At 40.8% G+C, this 25,386-nt stretch overlaps 1 protein-coding gene across 2 annotated transcripts in view; it reads right to left on the bottom strand.

Moving 5' to 3' along the window:
* Nucleotides 1–25,386, bottom strand: part of Rab3-GAP (Rab3 GTPase activating protein) — a 461,679-nt gene that overhangs the window by 415,350 nt on the left and 20,943 nt on the right. For both annotated transcript variants that reach the window (XM_067153758.2, XM_067153757.2), the window contains exons 3-5: nucleotides 18,328–18,451; nucleotides 14,137–14,338; nucleotides 2,755–3,082 (exon numbers count right to left, since the gene is read on the bottom strand). In XM_067153758.2, coding sequence (XP_067009859.2) covers nucleotides 2,755–3,082; nucleotides 14,137–14,338; nucleotides 18,328–18,451 — 654 coding nt within the window. The remainder of the gene's footprint in view (nucleotides 1–2,754; nucleotides 3,083–14,136; nucleotides 14,339–18,327; nucleotides 18,452–25,386) is intronic.

A 25,386-nucleotide genomic window follows, 5' to 3' on the forward strand; every position in this document is an offset into this window, starting at 1 on the left:
AGAAAACTAAATATGTTGGCCTACAATGTCCTGATCAACATTACACTCAGATGTTCTCCATCCCTTTGGCTGCCATTATGGCTCCAACTGTGTAAAAGCTAATCCAAAAACAACATTTATATTTACATACATGTTCCACATTGTGCATCAGATTCCTCATGTTCCTCAATCATAGTGAAAGTTATTCTAATGAAAAGTCTTTAAAACAAATTAAAATTAAAAATAGGAAGTTGAAGGACCACAACATGCTAACATTCCCTATATATAAGCTTAAAACTGAAGTACAATTTAATTATTGGTACAGTTCAGTGGGAAAAGAAGTATACTGAAATTTGACAACAATCTAGAGAGTAGAGCTACGTACATAAATTCAAACTGAATCTCACTAGACTCGTTCAAAGTTTCCTGTTCAAGCACAGTGACGAATGAAAGAACAAGCTCGTAAAGACGATCAACATCAATGAACAAATGAACTGCCGGTATTGTCTGATCCCAATGAGCAGAACAAGTCTGGACAGATCGAGCACATCGGAAACCTGAAACTTGCAGTGATGCACTTATTAGTTCTTGGCACAGCTTTATTGCACAACCTTTTAACAGAGCTAGTTGAACACTTGCGCTGGCTGGGACCTTACTACTGCTGTAAACAAAGCTACCTGAACACTTACGGAACAGCCTGGCTGATGGCAGACTTGAGCCTGCTGGGTCCTTACTACTGCTGTAAACAGAGCTACCTGAACACTTACGGAACTGCTTGGCTGATGGCAGACTTGAGCCTGCTGGGTCCTTACTACTGCTGTAAACAGAGCTACCTGAACACCTACGGAACAGCCTGGCTGATGGCAGACTTGAGCCTGCTGGGTCCTTACTACTGCTGTAAACAGAGCTACCTGAACACCTACGGAACAGCCTGGCTGATGGCAGACTTGAGCCTGCTGGGTCCTTACTACTGGCTGTAAACAGAGCTACCTGAACACCTACGGAACAGCCTGGCTGATGGCAGACTTGAGCCTGCTGGGTCCTTACTACTGCTGTAAACAAAGCTACCTGAACACTTACGGAACAGCTTGGCTGATGGCAGACTTGAGCCTGCTGGGTCCTTACTACTGCTGTAAACAGAGCTACCTGAACACCTACAGAACAGCCCCACAGATGGCAGACTATTAGCTGTAAACAGAGCTACCTGAACACTTACGGAACAGCCTGGCTGATGGCAGACTTGAGCCTGCTGGGTCCTTACTACTGCTGTAAACAGAGCTACCTGAACACCTACGGAACAGACTGGCTGATGGCAGACTTGAGCCTGCTGGGTCCTTACTACTGCTGTAAACTGAGCTACTTGAACACCTACGGAACAGCCTGGCTGATGGCAGACTTGAGCCTGCTGGGTCCTTACTACTGCTGTAAACAGAGCTACTTGAACACCTACAGAACAGCCCCACAGATGGCAGACTATTAGCTGTAAACAGAGCTACCTGAACACTTATGGAACAGCCTGGCTGATGGCAGACTTGAGCCTGCTGGGTCCTTACTACTGCTGTAAACAGAGCTACCTGAACACTTACGGAACAGCCTGGCTGATGGCAGACTTGAGCCTGCTGGGTCCTTACTACTGCTGTAAACAGAGCTACTTGAACACTTACGGAACAGCCTGGCTGATGGCAGACTTGAGCCTGCTGGGTCCTTACTACTGCTGTAAACAGAGCTACCTGAACACCTACGGAACAGCCTGGCTGATGGCAGACTTGAGCCTGCTGGGTCCTTACTACTGCTGTAAACAGAGCTACCTGAACACTTACGGAACAGCCTGGCTGATGGCAGACTTGAGCCTGCTGGGTCCTTACTACTGCTGTAAACAGAGCTACCTGAACACTTATGGAACAGCCTGGCTGATGGCAGACTTGAGCCTGCTGGGTCCTTACTACTGCTGTAAACAGAGCTACCTGAACACTTACGGAACAGCCTGGCTGATGGCAGACTTGAGCCTGCTGGGTCCTTACTACTGCTGTAAACAGAGCTACCTGAACACTTACGGAACAGCCTGGCTGATGGCAGACTTGAGCCTGCTGGGTCCTTACTACTGGCTGTAAACAGAGCTACTTGAACACCTACGGAACAGCCTGGCTGATGGCAGACTTGAGCCTGCTGGGTCCTTACTACTGCTGTAAACAGAGCTACTTGAACACCTACAGAACAGCCCCACAGATGGCAGACTATTAGCTGTAAACAGAGCTACCTGAACACTTACGGAACTGCTTGGCTGATGGCAGACTTGAGCTCTCTGGGTCCTTACTACTGGCTGTAAACAGAGCTACCTGAACACTTACGGAACAGCCTGGCTGATTGCAGACTTGAGCTCGCTGGGTCCTTACTACTAGCTGTAAACAGAGCTACATGAACACCTACAGAACAGCCCCACAGATGGCAGACTATTAGCTGTAAACAGAGCTACTTGAACACCTACGGAACAGCCCCACCGATGGCAGACTACTAGCTGTAAACAGAGCTACTTGAACACTTACGGAACAGCCCCGCCGATGGGAGAATACTGGTTGTAAACAGAGCTACTTGAACACCTACGGAACAGCCCCACCGATGGCAGACTACTAGCTGTAAACAGAGCTACTTGAACACTTACGGAACAGCCCCGCCGATGGGAGAATACTGGTTGTAAACAGAGCTACTTGAACACTTACGGAACAGCCCCACCGATGGCAGACTACTAGCTGTAAACAGAGCTACTTGAACACTTACGGAACAGCCTGACCGATGGCAGACTTGAGCTTGCTGGCCATTGCCTTAGCCATATCCATGAGAACTGGCTGAGCCCCTCCTTCCAGAGCATAGTGGAACCCGACAAAGGGCCTCCGCCCGACTGCAACCACGAGGGACATCTGCGGTGCGCTGGAGCGATAGAAAGCACCAAAGTCTTGACAGAGCGATGTAGTCATGAGATGGTTGAACGAACTGGCAGTCGCGAGTCCAGCCATCTCACAGTCGGCGACCATGGCTTGCTCTTGGAAGCCCCACTTCTTGTACAGCAGAGGAGGCGGACGGAACTCCACACCACAATTTGCCTTCACTGGTAAACATCCAGATGCACAACGTTATATCACTGTACATGTGGTACAGATACTAGAGTTTAGAAGGATAGGATACACACAATCAGTGGTAGGGGAAGGATGAACATGAAAACAAGAAAGGACAAGCACAATTCCTGCATCTTAGAATAGATCCTCGTCAGCAGCAGCATCGACGATGTCATTTCTGCTCCCAGCTTTGTCAGGAGGGCAGACCTTCACAATGTGGGTGGTAAAGGACCAGGAACACATGAACAAACAAGTTGGAGCAACATGAAGCCGAGAAGACTATTCCAACTACTTGAAGACATTGTTCTTGTCCATTTTGTGTTTCCACGCTTGTTGTTCACTCCCCTTCCCACAATGATCTATCATTGTGTTCGTTTTATAACACATCCACCAACCGGTACCGCCACTGATCTCTGATGGCAGCTCTCCGCTGCAGGAGAAAGTACGCCAAGTTGAGCGCGCGGTTCGCCATATTGGCGTACCCATCCTAGAGCTCTCCTTATGGGGAAGCAATGATAATATAGTCAATTTTAAATCTCAATTAATGGCGTATCGGAATAATTAAAAATATAGAGACATGTTCACTCAAAGCATCAGGACATTGGGATTACAGACACGTCATTCCGAGGTCAGTAAATCTCCGGGATAGCAATAAACATGAGTGTATAATAACGGCCGACAAATATTAACTTAAGTGCTGAATACATGCAATTAGCGATCGGTAACACAATACGAGTGAAAATCAGTTTCTGGAAACATTGCTGTAAATTGTATACATGTATGCCACGAAATTATGCATTCTTAAAATGAAAAAAAAAATAAAAATGAAATGGCGTATGGCTTTTAGTGCCGGGAGTGTCCGAGGACAAGTTCGGCTCGCCATGTGCAGGTCTTTTGATTTGACACCCGTAGGTGACCTGCACGTCGTGATGAGGATGAAATGATGATGAAGACGACACATACACCCAGTCCCCGTGCCAGGGAAATTAACCAACTAAGGTTAAAATTCCCGACCCTGCCGGGAATCGAACCCGGGACCCCTGTGGCCAAAGGCCAGCACCCTAACCATTTAGCCATGAAGCCGAACATTCTTAAAATGTTGTACCTATAAACGTAGCTCACCATACAGGCCTAGATTCGACATATCGTAATCTGTGCTTGATAATGAATTTCTGTTTCCATGAAATAACGAGCAGTTTATCAAATTTTAAAAAATATCATTGAAGCAAATGTACACATTTATAAAACCAGCAAATATTAAAAACTTGTCAATATATCACATTACCTACAGCTTAATTTACTATTACAGACCTCTTTAATTAAATTCAGCTAGCAAAGCAATGTTGATAGTCATCATCAGAAATATGTAACACCAGTTTAAACAGTCCCAAATATCACGAATAGTATAATGGGATAGCCTAAAACACCCACCACACTTTCCCTTCCCCCACCACTCCAGTGTCTGAAACCCATAATTATTACTGATGTCCATAAGGTCTATACTGAGAGTCAACTGAAGACCTTAGCGGTCCCTTTGATGTTAGTCAGACTTCTGGTCGGTGAAAAGGCTTCCGCAGCGCCAAATAGTTCCCTAGGTTTGTTACGTGTTCCTAAAGTTACGAGCTTTCTTCAGTTTGGTTAGATATTCTGGTGAACTGACTTGATTAATTAAAATTTTTGCCCTGTATAAATATGGAAAATATATCACAGGTTGTATGTTATTTGGGTTCGTTACCAACTCTTATATTTCATACGTAGATGGCTATGAATAGTTATTGTTCTCAGTGGTGTATGTAGCAAAATAATAATTATTTAATATGATGTTGGTATCTTATTGCACTGTGTACTTAGTAAGTATGTTCGAGTTCATTCCACTGCTGATAAGTTCGCATAATATGTGCGACGTTGAAGATGGATCCAAGAAAACTGTTGGCAATACTGGCTGCAACAGCGTGTTAAGTATTCATAATGCCTGCCAGCTGTGCGTGATGCTGTGACGCTTGAGTCCCCTGTGAAATACTTTAAAGCTAACAAAAGTGGAGAAAAATAAAGTAGAAAATCTAAACCAAATTGTTTTAAGCGTTTACAGTATCCTACGAGGTTAGAATCCACTGTGGACTGTGGAAGACGTGAAAAAGACCGTGGAGCTGATCGGCGTTTCTGTGTACAGTGTTTACGCCGCTCGCTTGGAATTTAAACTCCACAGAAAATCCAAGTCTCCAGCGAAAGGTCGATGTGTCAGCTCAGTTCAAACTATGCACTCGCCGTAAATAAGACAGGAAGGGCCTTAACACGGTATGGGAATAGGATCCTTGGCTTATTCGATGACGACGATGATGATGATGATGATGATGATGATGATGATGATGATGATGATGATGATGATGATGATAATAATAATAATAATAATAATAATAATAATAATAATAATGTGTACTTTATATTCGTAACCGCCCTCTACCTGCAGAAATGTTGTCATGAGAGGATCATGAGTTCGTTTTTACCTTCCGAATGACGAGACTACAATATTTATAACATTCCTGGAAGCATTGTATTTTGCAATCCCACTCACGGGTGGGGGTTTTCAGCATTTTTAACTGTGAGAAACTGCCACTGACAGTCGTTGCACGAGAGCGGAATCGTATACTTATGTTGTAAGTCTCCATGTGCCTCACACAAATTTCATTATGAAAGAAAAATAAACCTTCCTTCTCTTGCCTCGGTATTCGTCAGTAATCTGTAAGTTTTACATGGTCAATAAAGGAATAAATAGGTATAGTACGTAATCAAAGTACAGCTATGTGAAAGGAAGTGATTTCGCTTGATGCTTCACTATTTCAGAATGAAGTACTGTACTTGTCAGATGGACGCACGGCGTTAATGATAAGCTGGTTGTGGCGAAGATGGAGAACTGGACGAGACGGGAACGGGGGACGTGCTCACATGCGGAAGGATACTTTTCCTAAGCTCTTGACTTGAATTTCAGTATAGAATTCCTCCAGACTTCATTTTCTAAGATTGTTATAAGGTCACGTCAATTATTTCATCAAACCCGTCAGTTTAATTATGACAAATAAATAAAAACATAAGTAAATCTTTACTTGCAGTTAATGTTCAGTAAAATTGAAAACAGCTGGCTGTACATCACTTCTAAGGCGTACGGTTTGTCCATTTCTATCAAAACAGTCTTCCTCTAACATAAGTGATCCGAGCAGAGAACAGCTGTTTTAGAAGGCTCCCAATTCTCCCGCCTGATAATCCTAATCGATGATCTTAGATGTTCGGGTCTCGAGAAAGGAAACCTACAAAAATTAATTGCCATTTTGCTCCCAGAATAGGTGAAATAAGATAAAATAAGCCTAAAACTCAAAACACTACCCTAGGAAGATTCTTATGTACAGTATAAAACTCCCCGATGAAATGATTTCTCCTTCTGGTGATCGGTTCTGTTTGTACATCCATAAGCTGAACACTGCGGTATGTTAATACCCCGTAGAATGTTTCTTCATTCATATTTCAAATACACACATGCATATTTAAATTGAATCTTGTAATTCACAAGCATACTACAAGGCAACGAACCTAAATTCGTAAAATACGCTACTATTTACTTTGCAATAACACAGCACAGGACACACGTGGAACTATAATCAAGAAGCCTGGCGTCACTGAACTAAGCATAAACAAAAGAAGCGCGCTCCTCGTGGTCTATTGCACCGTGCGCTCGCTGCCATCTTACTGCGCCAATCATCTTCTAATCGGCTTACTGCTACCCAAGCTACCAGCCATCCATGTATAGAGATCAGTGGGTACCGCCTATGAGCTGGTCCAAGTCGAACTAGGTAAGGAAGCGCAGAACATATTCAAAAACACAACATAAAATTAAACAACAAGGAACTCACCTTACGTGGATCAGAAAGTTACAAAATACACAAGGTAGAAGAAGAATTCAGACCTGGTATCAGATTGCTTAGAACTAAAGAAAAGAAAAAAAAACAGGATATGTCTTTGATTAAATAGATAATTAGAGTGAAGCGAAATAGTGAACATGCATGACAAGGAAACGTCCACTTAAGGAAAAAGGAAAATAAGTAACCAATGATAATAAATTCATTTAAACAGATCAATAGTCTTGATCTGACTATGAATACAGTCAATCGAATGATATTAAGAAGAAAATTTAAATAAGTTAATAAGCAGTACAAATACTTAAAATTAAAAATTCATGATAGCAGAGTAAACTAGTATTTCCTTAACGCAATTCTTAAGGGTAGTATTATTCAAAGAGTTTGCACGAGTTAATAGGACTTCTAACCTTTTCCCGTCAACTTCCACCACAATTAAATACCCGTCACTAGACAGAAAAACACATTTCAGAGGGGAGGGAGAAATACAAGGGTAAACTTAAGAAATGAGGATACTTAAACATACTCCACTGAGATGCAAGATAATTACTGCAAAAAAACAATTACTTCCACACAGATAAACATCAAGAATTAGTAATCACCACCAATGCGACCACTGCCATAGCAACGAGCCCACACCATCAGTCCTAGGCAACGACCCATACCAAAACAAGATGCAACAATGGTTACAAGGGGGGAACCAAAAAAAAAAAAAAAAACTACAAACCATAGAAACACCAGGATACCAAGCAAAATACAGTTACGGTGGGGCCAAAGGTAAAATCTAATAAGACAGCCGAATCGAAATTCCGATCTTCTGGTACAAACCCACATGTTCGTTAACCATTCCCAGGGGTAATCGCATCAAATTACATTTCAGAAGAACAAAACTTCTTTCCTCCCAAAAGAAATATTTTAGTAATAATTATCTATCCTCAGAATGGGTTTACCATAATAACCAAAAATTACACATACAATGCTAAACCCGATTACATGTAAGTTCAGTAACTAAATTTAAAAGGTGCTGAATTAAGACCAAGGCTGTAAATTCTTTTTGAAATACCAAACACACTTAAAGTCCGAAGAAGAAGATATTATCAAATTATAGTTCCAGTTCCAAGGAACTACCATAAATTTAAAATGGCGAAGGCACTTAAAGATTCTCTTCAAGTTTGGTGCTTCAGTTCAGGTCGCTCCATACTCACATCCTTTGGATGCATAAGTATTCCAAAATATCCAATAAATCCATTAGCGGTCAGTTTCCAAGAAATTTACGTTACACATGTTTCTGAGAGTGCGAAAACCCTCCTACAGAATTAATTATCTAGGGTCCATGAAGAGGATCCAAGACATGTTGTTCTGCAGGCAAACAGCACGTCCAAGCTTCACCACCACCACCACCACCACCAACACTCTGCAAGTCAATGGCGGATTTCCTTTTGCAAGCAGGAGTAGGTCCCTTTCAAGATGGCTAAGCGTTTTGGCTGGTCAGAGGTGGAGCCTCACCAGTTACACCAGCCGCCGCAAAGGGCAGCACACTGCAGACACCAAATGTAATAACTCGTAGCGAGCAGGCAAAATTGTACACGACGTTCTCAAGGCACGAGAGCTTAGCGATCCAGACAAGAAAATCTTCAAATTAAAAGGGTGATGCCTTAAGATATAGGAAACCAGAAAACAAGTAGTGAGTAAATTAAAGGGACACAGATTTCAATGGCGAAATAGCTGAGCCTAAAATATAAATCGAGAGGGTATAAAAACAGAAACATAAGGAGTAAATTTCTGACTTGTCATATTTTTCACCCCATAATTGTTTAATATTGTAAAGTGATAAACAAGTTTTACAGTATTCTGATTTTTGTAAAAGTTGTTTTCATTGCGCAAAAAATGCATATTGTGCCATTTTAACCCGTAACTCGTGAGGTGCGGTCACACAAACCGCTAGAAACTTTTATAGTTTTACTTTATCCCCTTCTGTGTTTAGCTCCCGTCTTTTCTTTTGTTTACCTTCTTAGCGTGTGAACTTGAGTCACTACACGGCTCAGTGTTGCTGTAGCTGTTGACACGCACGGTTGACCGCGGTATCACAGACTGCACCACAACGGTCCATGCATGCGGGTGGAGGACCTTCTCGATTAAAGTAGGAGAGTGTGGATTTGAAAGCAGTGTACAATCATTGCTTGAGGAGGATATAAATGATATTGAAACTGGCACTGATGAAGACTTCTTTATTACAAAGAGTGAAAATATTTTGGAAAGCAAATTTTCTGTAAGTCGCATTAGTGATGGTGCGGAAGGGGAAGAAGAAGAAAATGAGGCTGCAAGCAGCGAGGATAACAGTTTAGAGCATACTACGGAAGAAACATACATAAATTGTGACGTGAGCATTCGTGAAAAGGAGCAGGACACAAAAATATAAGAAGTTTGCATAAAATGTTTTGTGTACTTTCATCCTGTGACTAACTGTCTCACTCTGTCAGTCACATGTACTTGTTCCTAAATATTAGTTTATAATGGTATTTTATAAAGGATCCTTATTCTAAAATTAATTAAAACTGATGATAGGTGAAAAGATTCTGCCATTCTCTATTACAAGTGAAAGTAAGGCTAATAGGTGTGCGCTTTCATTTTATGACCTATTTGCATTTTTAACCCATATTAGATGTAAATAAGAATCAATACAAAATTTACAATTTAGTTGTTTGATTATGTGTGGCTATGAGTGCTCCGAGACCTCACCACCTCAGAAGTTGAGGGTTAATGTTATATAGCATACTTATGAGAAGGTCACAATATAAGGTCATGTTTGGGGCAATCTTACTTTTATAATTACCAGGATCAACAGTGCTTCAGTGAAATATAATTCATCAGCATATTATATACTGTGACAGAAACCCAAATCGACTAAAAAATGCTTTTTTTAAAATGTTCTGTGAAATAAAAATGAAATTACACTTTTAAGAAACATTCTTGTGTATTATACTTTCAACTGAAACAGACTACAGCAGTGCTCTCCTCCCATTGTTCCCACGTGCTTGTACCAGCAATCATTCTCACTACTTTCATGTCTGTAACTTCTAAGTTATGAATAAGATCCCTGATTCTGCCCAGCTGTCACTCCTCTACAGCGAAGTTGGTTTGAAAACAGACCAATGTAAAGATAGTTCACTCCAGGAGCAGACTTCCTAATCATTGCATTAGCTTTAGTGCATCTTGATTCAACCTCACTTTACTACCATCCTGGGAGAACACACTTCTGAAATACAGTAGAAGTCCGCTATAGCGAGTACGGCATATAATGGGAACCTCGTTATAACAATTTTTGTCTGTCCCTTCAAAATTCCTATATTAAACCATGTATTACCCTTCAGTTACAGCGAAAGCCCTATCACTGACACATCCGTTATTACGAGCGATTAAGCGCGCACTATTTTTTCCGTTACCAATATTTATGCTCCCCAGCAATAATGTTGTATGCGATTGATCACCTTCGGTATCGTTTCCTTGCCATTTCCACTAGCGAGTTCTCTCGTCGACATTCAAAGGTAATGTTGGAGTCTATTACTAATACCCGCCGACTGCTGTTCTCTAATGAAAATTCGAAAAGAAAGGGGATAACACGTTTTCGTAATAAATGCGTATATAACATATTTTCTTGCATGTAATCAAATTTCAGAAAGGCTATTCCCATGGAGGTTATTTTTCTACATTCGGCGTTTGAAATATGTTTTCACGATACGTATACTGAAATGTTTCCCACAGAAGCCTCTGTATTTCTACGAATCCAAGATGACTTATCTCAAAGCAAGGGTCATCTTGCATTTGCGGCCTAACAGTAATAATCAACACCACTGGCAACTACCGCAATAACCACGCTGCTTCTTTTTGCCCCCCGCGCGAGCGCACACAAAACTCGTTGACAATAAATGACCGCCTCTTTATTATACATCACATTGTACAAAGCCTATGTGTAATGTCACTGGATTTCGGGAAATGGTCAAGAGAGAATGACGTTCTGTTAGCCTCTACAAAAACGTTTCTCAAATCTGCAGAATGGCATCAAAACCTTTGAATTTTTAGAAAGGACGCGGCTACTCAGCAGCGGAGTTATAACGCGTCTTCTGTACCTGACGCTTAGTAAAATTTTTATAGACAACAGGAATATGTTTGTGATGGATCGTCACATTGTAAAGATTAGTGGAACAGGTATTGCCCGCAAATTTTCAACGGGTTCTCAATATTATGATGCCAATTTTAAGTTCATGTAGAATAATTGTGCAGCTGCAAGAAAATACGTCATAGGCCTAACTAAAGCCAATATTCGGCGTTAGCGTGAAGACAAAGATAGCTTAAAAATGCGTCCTGTACAAAAAATGCATTCAGTGGCCCGCAACAAGGACGCTCTAAAGAAGTCGGAGATGAAATTGTGAGGTATGTGCACGAAAAACGCAAAGGCGGAATGGCCATACCGTGGCACAATAAACTTGTTCGCTGACCTTCAACATCCGCAATTAGGGCAATACATCGCTAGCCACTGAAGTTGGCCGAACCCGGCAAGTGAGATGTGCATGTAGCTGCAGCCAATTATATCTAATGCTAGTGAAAGTAACAGTTTTATAGTAAGCAAGAATAGTTTCCTGGTGGATCGTCAAAATGTGGAGGTGCGTAGAATAGGTTTTACTGGCAAATTTTCACCGGGTTCTCTTCAATATTATGATGTCAATTTTAAATCAATGGTTATTAAACCTGTGGAAATAAAGAATAATTGTGCAGCCGCAAAAAATGCGCCATAATTAAAGCCAATGTTCGGCGTCTAAAAATAGTCTAAAAGCGTACTATACAAGAAAGGCTTTCCATATGATTTTACAAAGCACTTTTTAGGCCTGATGTAATTTTTTCGAAGGAGAATGAGGAAGTCGTCTTGGATTCAGAGAAATACGGTACTACAACTTCTTCAGAATGAAATTAAACATACACTTTCACATAGTATCGGATTTCAAAAAATAACAATCAAATAAGCCGTAGTGTGGAAATTATCCGTGAAAACACAAGTTTTGAACAAATTGACCGACTATTACAAACATCGGGTATAACGACAATCCGCTATAGCGAGTAAATTTTCCGCCGTTATGAATTCTCGCTATAACGGACTTCTACTGTACTTGGAATAATCTACCTGTTCCAGCTTTGTATCCCCAATCTGACATCACCTTAGTCCTGGAAAGGCTAATTTTCATACCATACTCATTGCACCTATTTTCAAGCTTTCTGTTCTGTCAGCCATTAAGACCACAACATAGGCCGAACTGTATCCTCTCTGCCACTTTATACCTTTAAGTACAGTAGATGATCCATGTAAACTCCAAGGTAGATTACAGCCTTGTCTAACCCATGTAAGTACCATTCTCACAGCAGCCCAATTGTCAACATAAATGCCTTTCATTGCTTTTAATAATTTGCCCTTAATCCCATAGTCCCCCAGTACGGCTGACATATATATGCCTTCTCTAGATCTATGAAACAAACATAACTGTATTACCCAGTGCATACGGAATACCTGATCTCTGTGGCCTGAAACCACACTGGTTATCATTATCATGATTTCCCCTTATCCAGCTCCTGCCAGGTCGGGGTCTTTATGGCACTTCTCCATCTTTCTCTTTCCTTTCATCATTCCTCTTCCTCAATCTTGTCCCAGTCTAAATTTTGTCTTCTTATGCCGCTCTTCACTGACTCAATCCACCTGGTTCTAGGTCTTCCTCTTGCTCTCTTGCCCTCACACTTTGCCTTCAGCATCTGTCTTGGAATTCTATTCTCCTCCATCCTCTTCACATCTCCAAACCACCTTAGCTTATTCTTTTCAACTCTCTCATTTAGCTTTCCTATCCTAACTTCCTCTCAACCACAAATCACACCCTCTCTTCCAAAATGCCAGTGAACTCCTAACACGTCCAGACGCATCCTCTTTGCTGATTAAGCCAATTCTACTTTCTTTATTCCTTCCATACGACCCATTAATATTAATAGCTCCCCATCGAATTCAATTTTGTTTACCAAGTTGTTTTCAAGGTGTCCCTCTTCTATCAAAGTGGAGTGGGACGCCATTAGTCCTGTAGGTTTGATGCTTGCTTAAAATGTTCTGAGCTCGACAAAAGGGTAAATGAAAGTAGAATAGAATTTTTATTTTTTTTTGCTAGTTGTTTTACGTCGCACCGACACAGATAGGTCTTATGGCGACGAATGGAAAGGGAGGGGCTAGGAGTGGGAAGGAAGCGGCCGTGGCCTTAATTAAGGTACAGCCCCAGCATTTGCCTGGTGTGAAAATCGGAAACCACGGAAAACCATCTTCAGGGCTGCCGACAGTGGGATTCGAACCCACTATCTCCCGAATACTGGACATTGGCCGCAATTAAGCGACTGCAGCTATCGAGCTCGGTAGAATAGAATTAATGTATGTTAAATTGTTAATGGCTGTGTTCAGTATTTATTGCCCTGAATATATGCAGATATCAATTTACATGTGTGTTAATGTTCAGTTTCATATATTCCTTTAGTTATTTTCTCGAATTTCAACTAGAAAACCCAGGAGTTATGATATTTTAATACCCAATTCTATCACTTCGATTCTAAAGCACTAAAAAATGCTAGAAAATACTAAATTTAATTTAATTTCTAAAATGCTAAATTCTTAGTTTTAAAATGGTAAAACATCACCAGTAACACATTTTAAGGAAATAATTCTGTCACGAAATAAGAACAGAAACCCTACGTGGCACACTGGAAAGGTTCACGAAGACTATGATGATTATGAGAATACAAAATTCTACTGTTGTGAAGTTGATCACCACATTGTTAAGTTATACAGTTCCTGAAATAAAAAATATTTTAGGGAGTTATTATCCTGACAGTTGGATGGGCACGTTGGACATTTAGTTCACTTTCCACATTTTCATTTATTGAAAGTTGCTGCTGTTTAATCAGCATCACAGAGAGAATTCACATAAGTGGCTAAATGAACACCGTTTACAAACTATGCACAAGAATTAGCTGCCATTATTCCTATAAACATGTGGGAACCAAGTAAAACGCCACAGCATAGATTGTATGAAAGAAAAAAAACATGAATGCACAAATACACTCACCCCTGGCCACCTGGTTTCTACAAGCTCTGAGGGTGTGGAACAGCCCAAGCCCAGGTAGGACACACACAGCCCCCGGGTACACGACGTACACCTCCTCGGCCTGCTCCTGGAGCGTCGGCATGCGGGTCTGTTGGAACGCTTGACACTTGAGGTGCATCACCGGCTCGTTGTGCAACATCTCTTCCACCAAGAGATTACTTGTCTGTGGAACATAATGAAACTAACGGAAAGAAGAAAACAGAAAGCGATAATTTAAATCAACAAGTAGGTGCGAGGAAAGTAACAAACAAGACGCACGTGATCAGTCTGGGAAGCCAGATCAAGGTAAGAGACTTATGATAAAGTTGAATACAGGGGGCAGCATGACAGCGAACCATTTCTCCTCCTATGCTTGTGTTGAGTTTTGTCAGTGTGTTTATCACTTGCTTACGACTAAAGAAAGGCTTGATTACTTAATAAGTATTGATCAGGTGGATCCTCTTTCTTTCTACGATATATACAGAAAGGCTGGTGACAGTGACACTGTGGCACAGCGCGACAGGTTCTGCATGTACACTCTCAACGTATACATATTTTAGAGCATTTATTTTGTGATGAACTTGCAGAACTGATAGCGTGTGCACATGAGAGAGATTTCATATTAACTGCATTTCCTAAGTGAAAATAATGTGCATACATGAGGAAGGAAAAATTACCAAAATAAATTATTCAACAGGTGAAAAACAAATACTTGGTTAAAGGCCACCACACACGGAATGCCAAGCTATATTGTGCTCTGTCACGAATAAAAAGGTATGCTGGGCAACCATTTAAAAATGGCTTTTTTATTGGCAACTGTCATGGAGAGAGAAAAGATTCTGTATATGTGGTTAATTCCATCAAGCACTGCATGGAAATGACGAAGAATTAAAAATTACTTTCATCTAAATCAGCAACAATTTCATGAACTTCCGTCTATTACTAAGAATGATATTAAGAAAAACTGAATATGAAGTTCCGGTACCCAAATTATAGAAAGTGGGGTAAAAATGTATGTAAAAGTAACAAATGTTACGTACAATCAATTTCCAAAGTTTCATTTATTTCTTGCCAACAGCTGTCTTTCGTGGTTACTTTAATAATTTGACAGACAAGTATATTCAATCAGTCTTTCTTCTTTTTGTCTGCCCTCCGTGATAAAAACAAACACAGAAACAATTAAGCAATAAAATAGCTATTGTACTGATGTAATTCACGAAAGCCACACACATGCTAGATGCCGGACAAAAAAGGGATTCTGCGCATGCTATAAAATCACCTTCTTGGTGATGTGTAAAATTTACCGTGGTGTTGCTTAAGAGTCTGTGTGTACTATTCCATGTAACTTAATTGGAGGGATTTTTTGTTGGGTTGGGTTGCGTAGCATAGCATAGCTTACCTTAGCTTTCTGTGTATGGTGGCCTTACGGGCTTACAACCTTCCAAAGCTGTAAGTTGTATTAATATTCACCATTCATGACAGATCCCAGCTGATAGTTGCCAGAAGCATTTGCATAAAATCAATCAACCTGCCTTTATTTTTCTTGAACCCCTTAGCACATTTTCCATCCCCACCTGCCAGAACAGACATTGCCAAACACCACCATAAAGGACCAGTTTCATTGTCATTGTAAAACTGACAACGGGTTAAGTGTCACCATAAATAAGGCTGCTAAAAGTGTCGTTATATTCTTCAGCAGCGTTTTCATTGGCTGAACTGTTCCCTCCAGCCACATCCAGCCTCCGGATTCTGTATCGAATTTATAAAGCCAACCATCGAAAAACACAAACACTTTCTATATTCAGATCACTTTGACGATCATATCTGATCTTCCTATAGTAAACCAAGCATATAAGGCACAATTAACTGGGATGTTCAAACATCAGACGTATGCTCATCACGTCTGAGTAACTTCATGTCCTATCAGAAACACAAATTAAATACACGATTTAGAATTTACTTCCCAATAAAAATGTTCATATACAATTGTGTGCTAGACTGCAGGAGGGGGCTGGCTCACAAATTGTTAAAAAATGAGTTATTGACATAGAATGGATATTACTACTATAAATTTATCATCCCACAATATATGAATAATTAGTATCCACTTTTACTCTCCCATAGTACAAAAGAAGGATTTTGGAATATCTCTGAATGCGAGAGGGAGCTAATCCGCGTGCTTCCATTACGTATCACACGTAGTTGCTATCACATGTTATCACGGCTGACTGCGACGGATGGTTGCTTACGTCAGTGTGACTTGAACCCCTGACTACCAGTAAACCTTAAATGTAATAAGAAATTCATGTTGAAGTAAATCTCAACCTAACTGCATTTTAAAACAAGTAAATGATAAAAATTCTATTTCTCAGATTTGGCAATTTTGAGCTGACATTTTTCAGATAAATGATATATATTAGAAGATGATTTTAATTATCCTATCTTTTTTTGGAGTATAATTATTTATAAACCAAAAAGGTGACTTAATGTGGTCAATGTAATGCAATAAAGACAAACGCAAAACTCACAATATCTCAGTTCCACGTCTGTGAGAGTTAGCTCCCCCCTCGCACTCCAGTTCATAACTCTACACAGTTCACCAGGAAGCTGCGCCTACTGTCATGTACATCTCTTTATGTGTTCTATTTACCAGCAGGTCCTCAGCAATGAAGCTTGTTACAGCTTGAGCAGTGTGTTTCTTAAGTTCTTGTTTCATAGCATACATTGTCAAAGAACCAATAATGAAATCAAGCCTTCCTAGAGACAATTATCTCCAATTTTTGCTGTATAATAAGAGTCTCATGCTTATGGTTAGTTTTAGCATTTGAAGAACTCGTGAACATCTCACAGTACACTACAGTTGTAATATTGTGTAACCCACAGAAAACGTAAAACACTGGGTGAACTAAATATACGGGCACAAGGATTCTAGGCAGCACTGTACAACTGTGCGAAAACACTGTTGAACAGCAGTTGACTGAAGAAAATGCTGCAAAGTGGCAGTCAAGGGGCCTGTTCCACGAACGAACTTTGCAACTTTTCAACTTTGCACTTTTCACTTTTCACTTTTCACTTTTCAATTCTTGCAAAGTGCAAAGTCTTTCTGTTCCACCATGAACTAGGTTGTACTCTTCAGTTTCTTCGCAAAGTGAAAAGTCTTTGCAAATGAGTGATCTGATAGAGTTTATTCCATGAGCAAACTGTATAGGCTTAATACTCCACAATTTCAATGCTTTAATTTTCGCGGCGAACTTGATGGTATAATTGTCGTACCGTTTAAGTTTTTATCATGGGAAAGAAAGGTTATTACAAGAAGCTGGCAGTGCTGGAAGTTGTGAAGGAGAAACGTGACATCCTTTTAAGCCACTTTAAAAATAACCTCTCAAATGACGACACAAATCAATGTTAACGAGAATACCGTCAACACATACACATAAAGAAGAAAATTCACCCTTCATTAGAAATCCCGTCGCTATACTACGTGGATTATCAGGCCAACGTACTGTTAGGAAATATTACATTTACTATAACATCTACGACTTTGGTAACAGTTATGCAAATAATTGATTTTGATGTCCCATACATTGGTGCTACACCGTGCACCTGGGCACCATTTACTAACCAATGTAAGCATGTTAGAATTTGTTCTTTTTCGGAAAGGAATTGACTTCTTTTTGTTGCATGTTTCAATAAATGACCGATCATTTCAAGAATACAGTCAGCCTGTGTTTGGAGTAATACGAAATCACTTGCTAAATTCTGTCGAAGTGAGGTTAAGAAAATTAATCCTGTCTTTGTACGTTTTCTTATTGAATTCTTCATCACTGTCCTCACTCGATGCTAGCAAAAGCTCACGTCGTAATGTGTTTATATCACTAAACTAAATTCTATGCCGAGAAACTAGTGTACATACTTGTTAATTAACAGATGAAATCTTTGCAAGATTTATGAAAACTTTTCACTGCATTTCTTTGCACTTTGCTTTTTTGTACCAATGGAGGAACATAACAGGCTCAAAAAGTGAAAAGATTCCTAACTTTTCACTTAGCAAGCACAATCTGAAAAGTGATGTTGGAACAGAATCTGAACTGAAAAGTGAAAAGTTGCAAAGTTTGTTTGTGGAACAGACCCAAGGTCAACAAACACAAGCGGTTAGATTAGAGAGACACTCACCTCTGTGTAAAATCGTACAAATCCAGAAGAGAAGCCGAGAACAATGCAGGTCCAGTCCGGACCACACTGGGTGCTCTTGCCAACGGGAATGAGAGGGAGACACAGCACCGCCGTGATCTCCTCACTGTAAGGAAGAACACTCCTTTAACTATCACGTCAATTACACTATGACCTAGAATAATAACATAATGCAAAGGCTACTTTTTATCACACTCTCTTTTAAGGGAGCCACGCAGCAAAAGGAAATTTCAAATAAGTCTAGCAAAATGTATGCCTAGGATCCTTAAAAATCAAGTCTACTAAGAATATTTAGAATCCATTTTCCTACAGAAAAAGTTCACAGGCATTTTCTTCATAACTCTACATGAAACTGCACTTACTGCCGTGTACATTTCTTTACGGCTGTCATCAGGTGTTCTATTTACCAGCAGGTCGTGAGGAACGAATCTTTGAAGGGCACATTCTTGTGACATGTATTTTTGATGATGATGACGATGTTTGTTGCCTAAAGGGGCCTAACAGCTAGAGCATCAGCCCCTAATGGTGCAATGAAATGAAATGATAACTAACACAAAAAATGTTTTCACTGACTAAAATCTAAAAGAAATGATGAAAAAATGACCAAGAGTCTGAAACAATCAGTGGATCCAATTCACAACACTTCATTTTGAGATGATGTTTGTTGTCCAAAGGGGTCCAAAATCCAGGTCACCAGCCCCTCATAATTGTACTAATTATTGGTAAATCAGAACCATGGTGTTCCTCCTACACTGCATAAAATAAATTTCATTATAAAGCCCGTATTGTCGTATGTATACTTAATCAAAAAGGTATGGTGCAATGTTCCACCTTTACAATAATAAAAATGTTTTTTAAATTTAAATAACATTTAAAAATTACGGAACATGTTTCATCTATCCTGTAGACATCATCAGCCGAGAAGTTTTAAGATTAAGTGCAAAGGACAAGGATAAAAACACATTAAAATACTGTAATTCAAAATACCAAATGAGTCAGTTAAAATGTTGAAAAATTATGTTGTGATGTTCTGAGCACAATGTTTGGTACTGTTAAAATTGGTAATAGAGTGCTTCTTGACGTGATGATGTGTTGAAATACAGTTTGCCAATGCGTCGATTGAAACTTGCTGATATGGAGCACAATGTTTAGTTCCATTAATCACAGGTAACGTAGACTCATGGGGTTCTTCCTCGAGTAGTACTAACAACAAGTAACGTAGACTCATGGTGTTCCTCCTACAGTAGTACTAATCACAGGTAAAGTAGACTCATACTGTTCCTCCTACAGTAGTCCTAATCACAGGTAACATACTGTTCCTCCTACAGTAGTACTAATCACAGGTAACATAATGTTCCTCCTACAGTAGTACTAATCACAGGTAACATACTGTTCCTCCTACAGTAGTACTAATCACAGGTAACTAGACTCATACTGTTCCTCCTACAGTAGCACTAATCACAGGTAACGTAGACTCGTGGTGTTCCTCCTACAGTAGCACTAATCACAGGTAACGTAGACTCATACTGTTCCTCCTACAGTAGCACTAATCACAGGTAACTAGACTCATACTGTTCCTCCTACAGTAGCACTAATCACAGGTAACTAGACTCATACTGTTCCTCCTACAGTAGCACTAATCACAGGTAACTAGACTCATACTGTTCCTCCTACAGTAGTCCTAATCACAGGTAACATACTGTTCCTCCTACAGTAGCACTAATCACAGGTAACGTAGACTCATACTGTTCCTCCTACAGTAGCACTAATCACAGGAAACGTAGACTCATACTGTTCCCCCTACAGTAGCACTAATCACAGGTAACTAGACTCATACTGTTCCTCCTACAGTAGCACTAATCACAGGCAAAGTAGACTCATGGTGTTCCTCCTACAGTAGCACTAATCACAGGTAACGTAGACTCATACTGTTCCTCCTACAGTAGCACTAATCACAGGTAACGTAGACTCATACTGTTCCTCCTACAGTAGCACTAATCACAGGTAACGTAGACTCATACTGTTCCTCCTACAGTAGCACTAATCACAGGTAACTAGACTCATACTGTTCCTCCTACAGTAGTCCTAATCACAGGTAACGTAGACTCATACTGTTCCTCCTACAGTAGCACTAATCACAGGTAACTAGACTCATACTGTTCCTCCTACAGTAGCACTAATCACAGGTAACGTAGACTCGTGGTGTTTCTCCTACAGTAGTCCTAATCACAGGTAACATACTGTTCCTCCTACAGTAGCACTAATCACAGGTAACGTAGACTCATACTGTTCCTCCTACAGTAGCACTAATCACAGGAAACGTAGACTCATACTGTTCCCCCTACAGTAGCACTAATCACAGGTAACTAGACTCATACTGTTCCTCCTACAGTAGCACTAATCACAGGCAAAGTAGACTCATGGTGTTCCTCCTACAGTAGCACTAATCACAGGTAACGTAGACTCATACTGTTCCTCCTACAGTAGCACTAATCACAGGTAACGTAGACTCATACTGTTCCTCCTACAGTAGCACTAATCACAGGTAACGTAGACTCATACTGTTCCTCCTACAGTAGCACTAATCACAGGTAACTAGACTCATACTGTTCCTCCTACAGTAGTCCTAATCACAGGTAACGTAGACTCATACTGTTCCTCCTACAGTAGCACTAATCACAGGTAACGTAGACTCATACTGTTCCTCCTACAGTAGCACTAATCACAGGTAACGTAGACTCGTGGTGTTTCTCCTACAGTACTAATCACAGGTAACGTAGACTCGTGGTGTTTCTCCTACAGTACTAATCACAGATAACGTAGACTCGTGGTGTTCCTCCAACAGTAGCACTAATCACAGGTAACGTAGACTCGTGGTGTTTCTCCTACAGTACTAATCACAGATAACGTAGACTCGTGGTGTTCCTCCAACAGTAGCACTAATCACAGGTAACGTAGACTCGTGGTGTTTCTCCTACAGTACTAATCACAGATAACGTAGACTCGTGGTGTTCCTCCAACAGTAGCACTAATCACAGGTAATGTAGACACATGGTATGTCACCATTCACAGGCAATGCATACCCATGGTGTTCCTCAATTAGTCTAACTAATCATGGGCATCAAAATTCCTATGGTGTTCCTCCTATAGTAGTACTAATCACAGGTAACGTAGACTCATACTGTTCCTCCTACAGTAGTACTAATCACAGGTAACTTAGACCCGTGGTGTTTCTCCTACAGTACTAATCACAGGTAATGTAGATCCGTGGTATTTCTCCTACAGTACTAATCACAGGTAACGTAGACTCATACTGTTCCTCCTACAGTAGTACTAATCACAGGTAATGTAGACCCGTAGTGTTTCTCCTACAGTACTAATCGCAGGTAATGTAGACCCGTGGTGTTTCTCCTACAGTACTAATCACAGATAACGTAGACTCGTGGTGTTCCTCCAACAGTAGCACTAATCACAGGTAACGTAGACTCGTGGTGTTCCTCCTACAGTAGCACTAATCACAGATGATGTAGACACATGGTATGTCACCATTCACAGGCAATGCATACCCATGGTGTTCCTCACTTAGTCTAACTAATCATGGGCATCGATATTCCTATGGTGTTCCTCCTATAGTAGTACTAATCACAGGTAACGTAGACTCGTGGTGTTCCTCCTACAGTAGTACTAATCACAGGTAATGTAGACCCGTGGTGTTTCTCCTACAGTACTAATCACAGATAACGTAGACTCGTGGTGTTCCTCCTACAGTAGCACTAATCACAGGTGATGTAGACACATGGTATGTCACCATTCACAGGCAATGCATACCCATGGTGTTCCTCACTTAGTCTAACTAATCATGGGCATCGATATTCCTATGGTGTTCCTCCTATAGTAGTACCAATCACAGGTAACTTAGACCCGTGGTGTTTCTCCTACAGTACTGATCACAGGTAACTTAGACCCGTGGTGTTTCTCCTACAGTACTAATCACAGGTAATGTAGACCCGTGGTGTTTCTCCTACAGTAGTACTAATCACAGGTAACTTAGACCTGTGGTGTTTCTCCTACAGTAGTACTAATCACAGGTAATGTAGACCCGTGGTGTTTCTCCTACAGTACCAATCACAGGTAATGTAGACTCGTGGTGTTTCTCCTACAGTACTAATCACAGGTAATGTAGACCCGTGGTGTTTCTCCTACAGTACTAATCACAGGTAACGTAGACTCGTGGTGTTCCTCCTACAGTAGCACTAATCACAGGTGATGTAGACACATGGTATGTCACCATTCACAGGCAATGCATACCCATGGTGTTCCTCAATTAGTCTAACTAATCATGGGCATCGATATTCCTATGGTGTTCCTCCTATAGTAGTACTAATCACAGATAACGTAGACTCATACTGTTCCTCCTACAGTAGTACTAATCACAGATAACGTAGACTCGTGGTGTTCCTCCTACAGTAGCACTAATCACAGATGATGTAGACACATGGTATGTCACCATTCACAGGCAATGCATACCCATGGTGTTCCTCACTTAGTCTAATCATGGGCATCGATATTCCTATGGTGTCCTCCTATAGTAGAACTAATCACAGGTAATGTACACCCGTGGTGTTTCTCCTACAGTAGTACTAATCACAGGTAATGTAGACCCGTGGTGTTTCTCCTACAGTAGTACTAATCACAGGTAATGTAGACCCGTGGTGTTTCTCCTACAGTAGTACTAATCACAGGTAATGTAGACCCGTGGTGTTTCTCCTACAGTAGCACTAATCACAGGTGATGTAGACACATGGTATGTCACCATTCACAGGCAATGCATACCCATGGTGTTCCTCACTTAGTCTAACTAATCATGGGCATCAATATTCCTATGGTGTTCCTCCTATAGTAGTACTAATCACAGGTAATGTACACCTGTGGTGTTTCTCCTACAGTAGTACTAATCACAGGTAATGTAGACCCGTGGTGTTTCTCCTACAGTAGTACTAATCACAGGTAACTTAGACCTGTGGTGTTTCTCCTACAGTAGTACTAATCACAGGTAATGTAGACCCGTGGTGTTTCTCCTACAGTAGTACTAATCACAGGTAATGTAGACCCGTGGTGTTTCTCCTACAGTAGCACTAATCACAGGTGATGTAGACACATGGTATGTCACCATTCACAGGCAATGCATACCCATGGTGTTCCTCACTTAGTCTAACTAATCATGGGCATCGATATTCCTATGGTGTTCCTCCTATAGTAGTACCAATCACAGGTAACTTAGACCCGTGGTGTTTCTCCTACAGTACTAATCACAGGTAATGTAGACCCGTGGTGTTTCTCCTACAGTAGCACTAATCACAGGTGATGTAGACACATGGTATGTCACCATTCACAGGCAATGCATACCCATGGTGTTCCTCACTTAGTCTAACTAATCATGGGCATCAATATTCCTATGGTGTTCCTCCTATAGTAGTACTAATCACAGGTAATGTACACCTGTGGTGTTTCTCCTACAGTAGTACTAATCACAGGTAATGTAGACCCGTGGTGTTTCTCCTACAGTAGTACTAATCACAGGTAACTTAGACCTGTGGTGTTTCTCCTACAGTAGTACTAATCACAGGTAATGTAGACCCGTGGTGTTTCTCCTACAGTAGTACTAATCACAGGTAATGTAGACCCGTGGTGTTTCTCCTACAGTAGCACTAATCACAGATGATGTAGACACATGGTATGTCACCATTCACAGGCAATGCATACCCATGGTGTTCCTCACTTAGTCTAACTAATCATGGGCATCGATATTCCTATGGTGTTCCTCCTATAGTAGTACTAATCACAGGTAATGTACACCCGTGGTGTTTCTCCTACAGTAGTACTAATCACAGGTAATGTAGACCCGTGGTGTTTCTCCTACAGTAGTACTAATCACAGGTAATGTAGACCCGTGGTGTTTCTCCTACAGTACTAATCACAGGTAATGTAGACCCGTGGTGTTTCTCCTAAAGTACTAATCACAGGTAATGTAGACTCGTGGTGTTCCTCCTACAGTAGTACTAATCACAGGTAAAGTAGACTCATGGTCTTCCTCCTACAGTAGTACTAATCACAGGTAACATAGACTCATGGTGTTTCTCCTACAGTAGTACTAATCACAGGTAACATAGACTCATGGTGTTTCTCCTACAGTACTAATCACAGGTAGCATAGACTCATGGTGTTTCTCCTACAGTACTAATCACAGGTAACATAGACTCATGGTGTTTCTCCTACAGTACTAATCACAGGTAACAGACTCATGGTGTTTCTCCTACAGTACTAATCACAGGAAATGTAGACCCGTGGTGTTTCTCCTACAGTACTAATCACAGGTAACAGACTCATGGTGTTTCTCCTACAGTACTAATCACAGGTAACATAGACTCATGGTGTTTCTCCTACAGTACTAATCACAGGTAGCATAGACTCGTGGTGTTCCTCCTACAGTAGTACTAATCACAGGTAAAGTAGACTCATGGTGTTCCTCCTACAGTAGTACTAATCACAGGTAAAGTAGACTCATGGTGTTCCTCCTACAGTAGTACTAATCACAGGTAACAGACTCATGGTGTTCCTCCTACAGTACTAATTACAGATAACGTAGACTCGTGGTGTTCCTCCTACAGTAGTACTAATCACAGGTAAAGTAGACTCATGGTGTTCCTCCTACAGTAGTACTAATCACAGGTAACATAGACTCATGGTGTTCCTCCTACAGTACTAATCACAGATAACGTAGACTCGTGGTGTTCCTCCTACAGTAGTACTAATCACAGGTAATGTAGACACATGGCATGTCAGCACTCACAGGCAACGCATACCCATGGTGTTCCTCACTTAGTCGAACTAATCACAGGCATCGATATTCCTGTGGTGTTACTCACGTAATGGAACTGATCACAGGCCATGTATAATTATGGTGTTGCTCACATAGTGGTACTAATCATAGGCAATGAAGATCCATGGTGCTCCTCATATAGTGGTACTACTCATAGTTAA

Source organism: Anabrus simplex, chromosome 9, assembly GCF_040414725.1.
Source record: "Anabrus simplex isolate iqAnaSimp1 chromosome 9, ASM4041472v1, whole genome shotgun sequence".
Classification (NCBI taxonomy): Eukaryota; Metazoa; Arthropoda; class Insecta; order Orthoptera; family Tettigoniidae; genus Anabrus; species Anabrus simplex.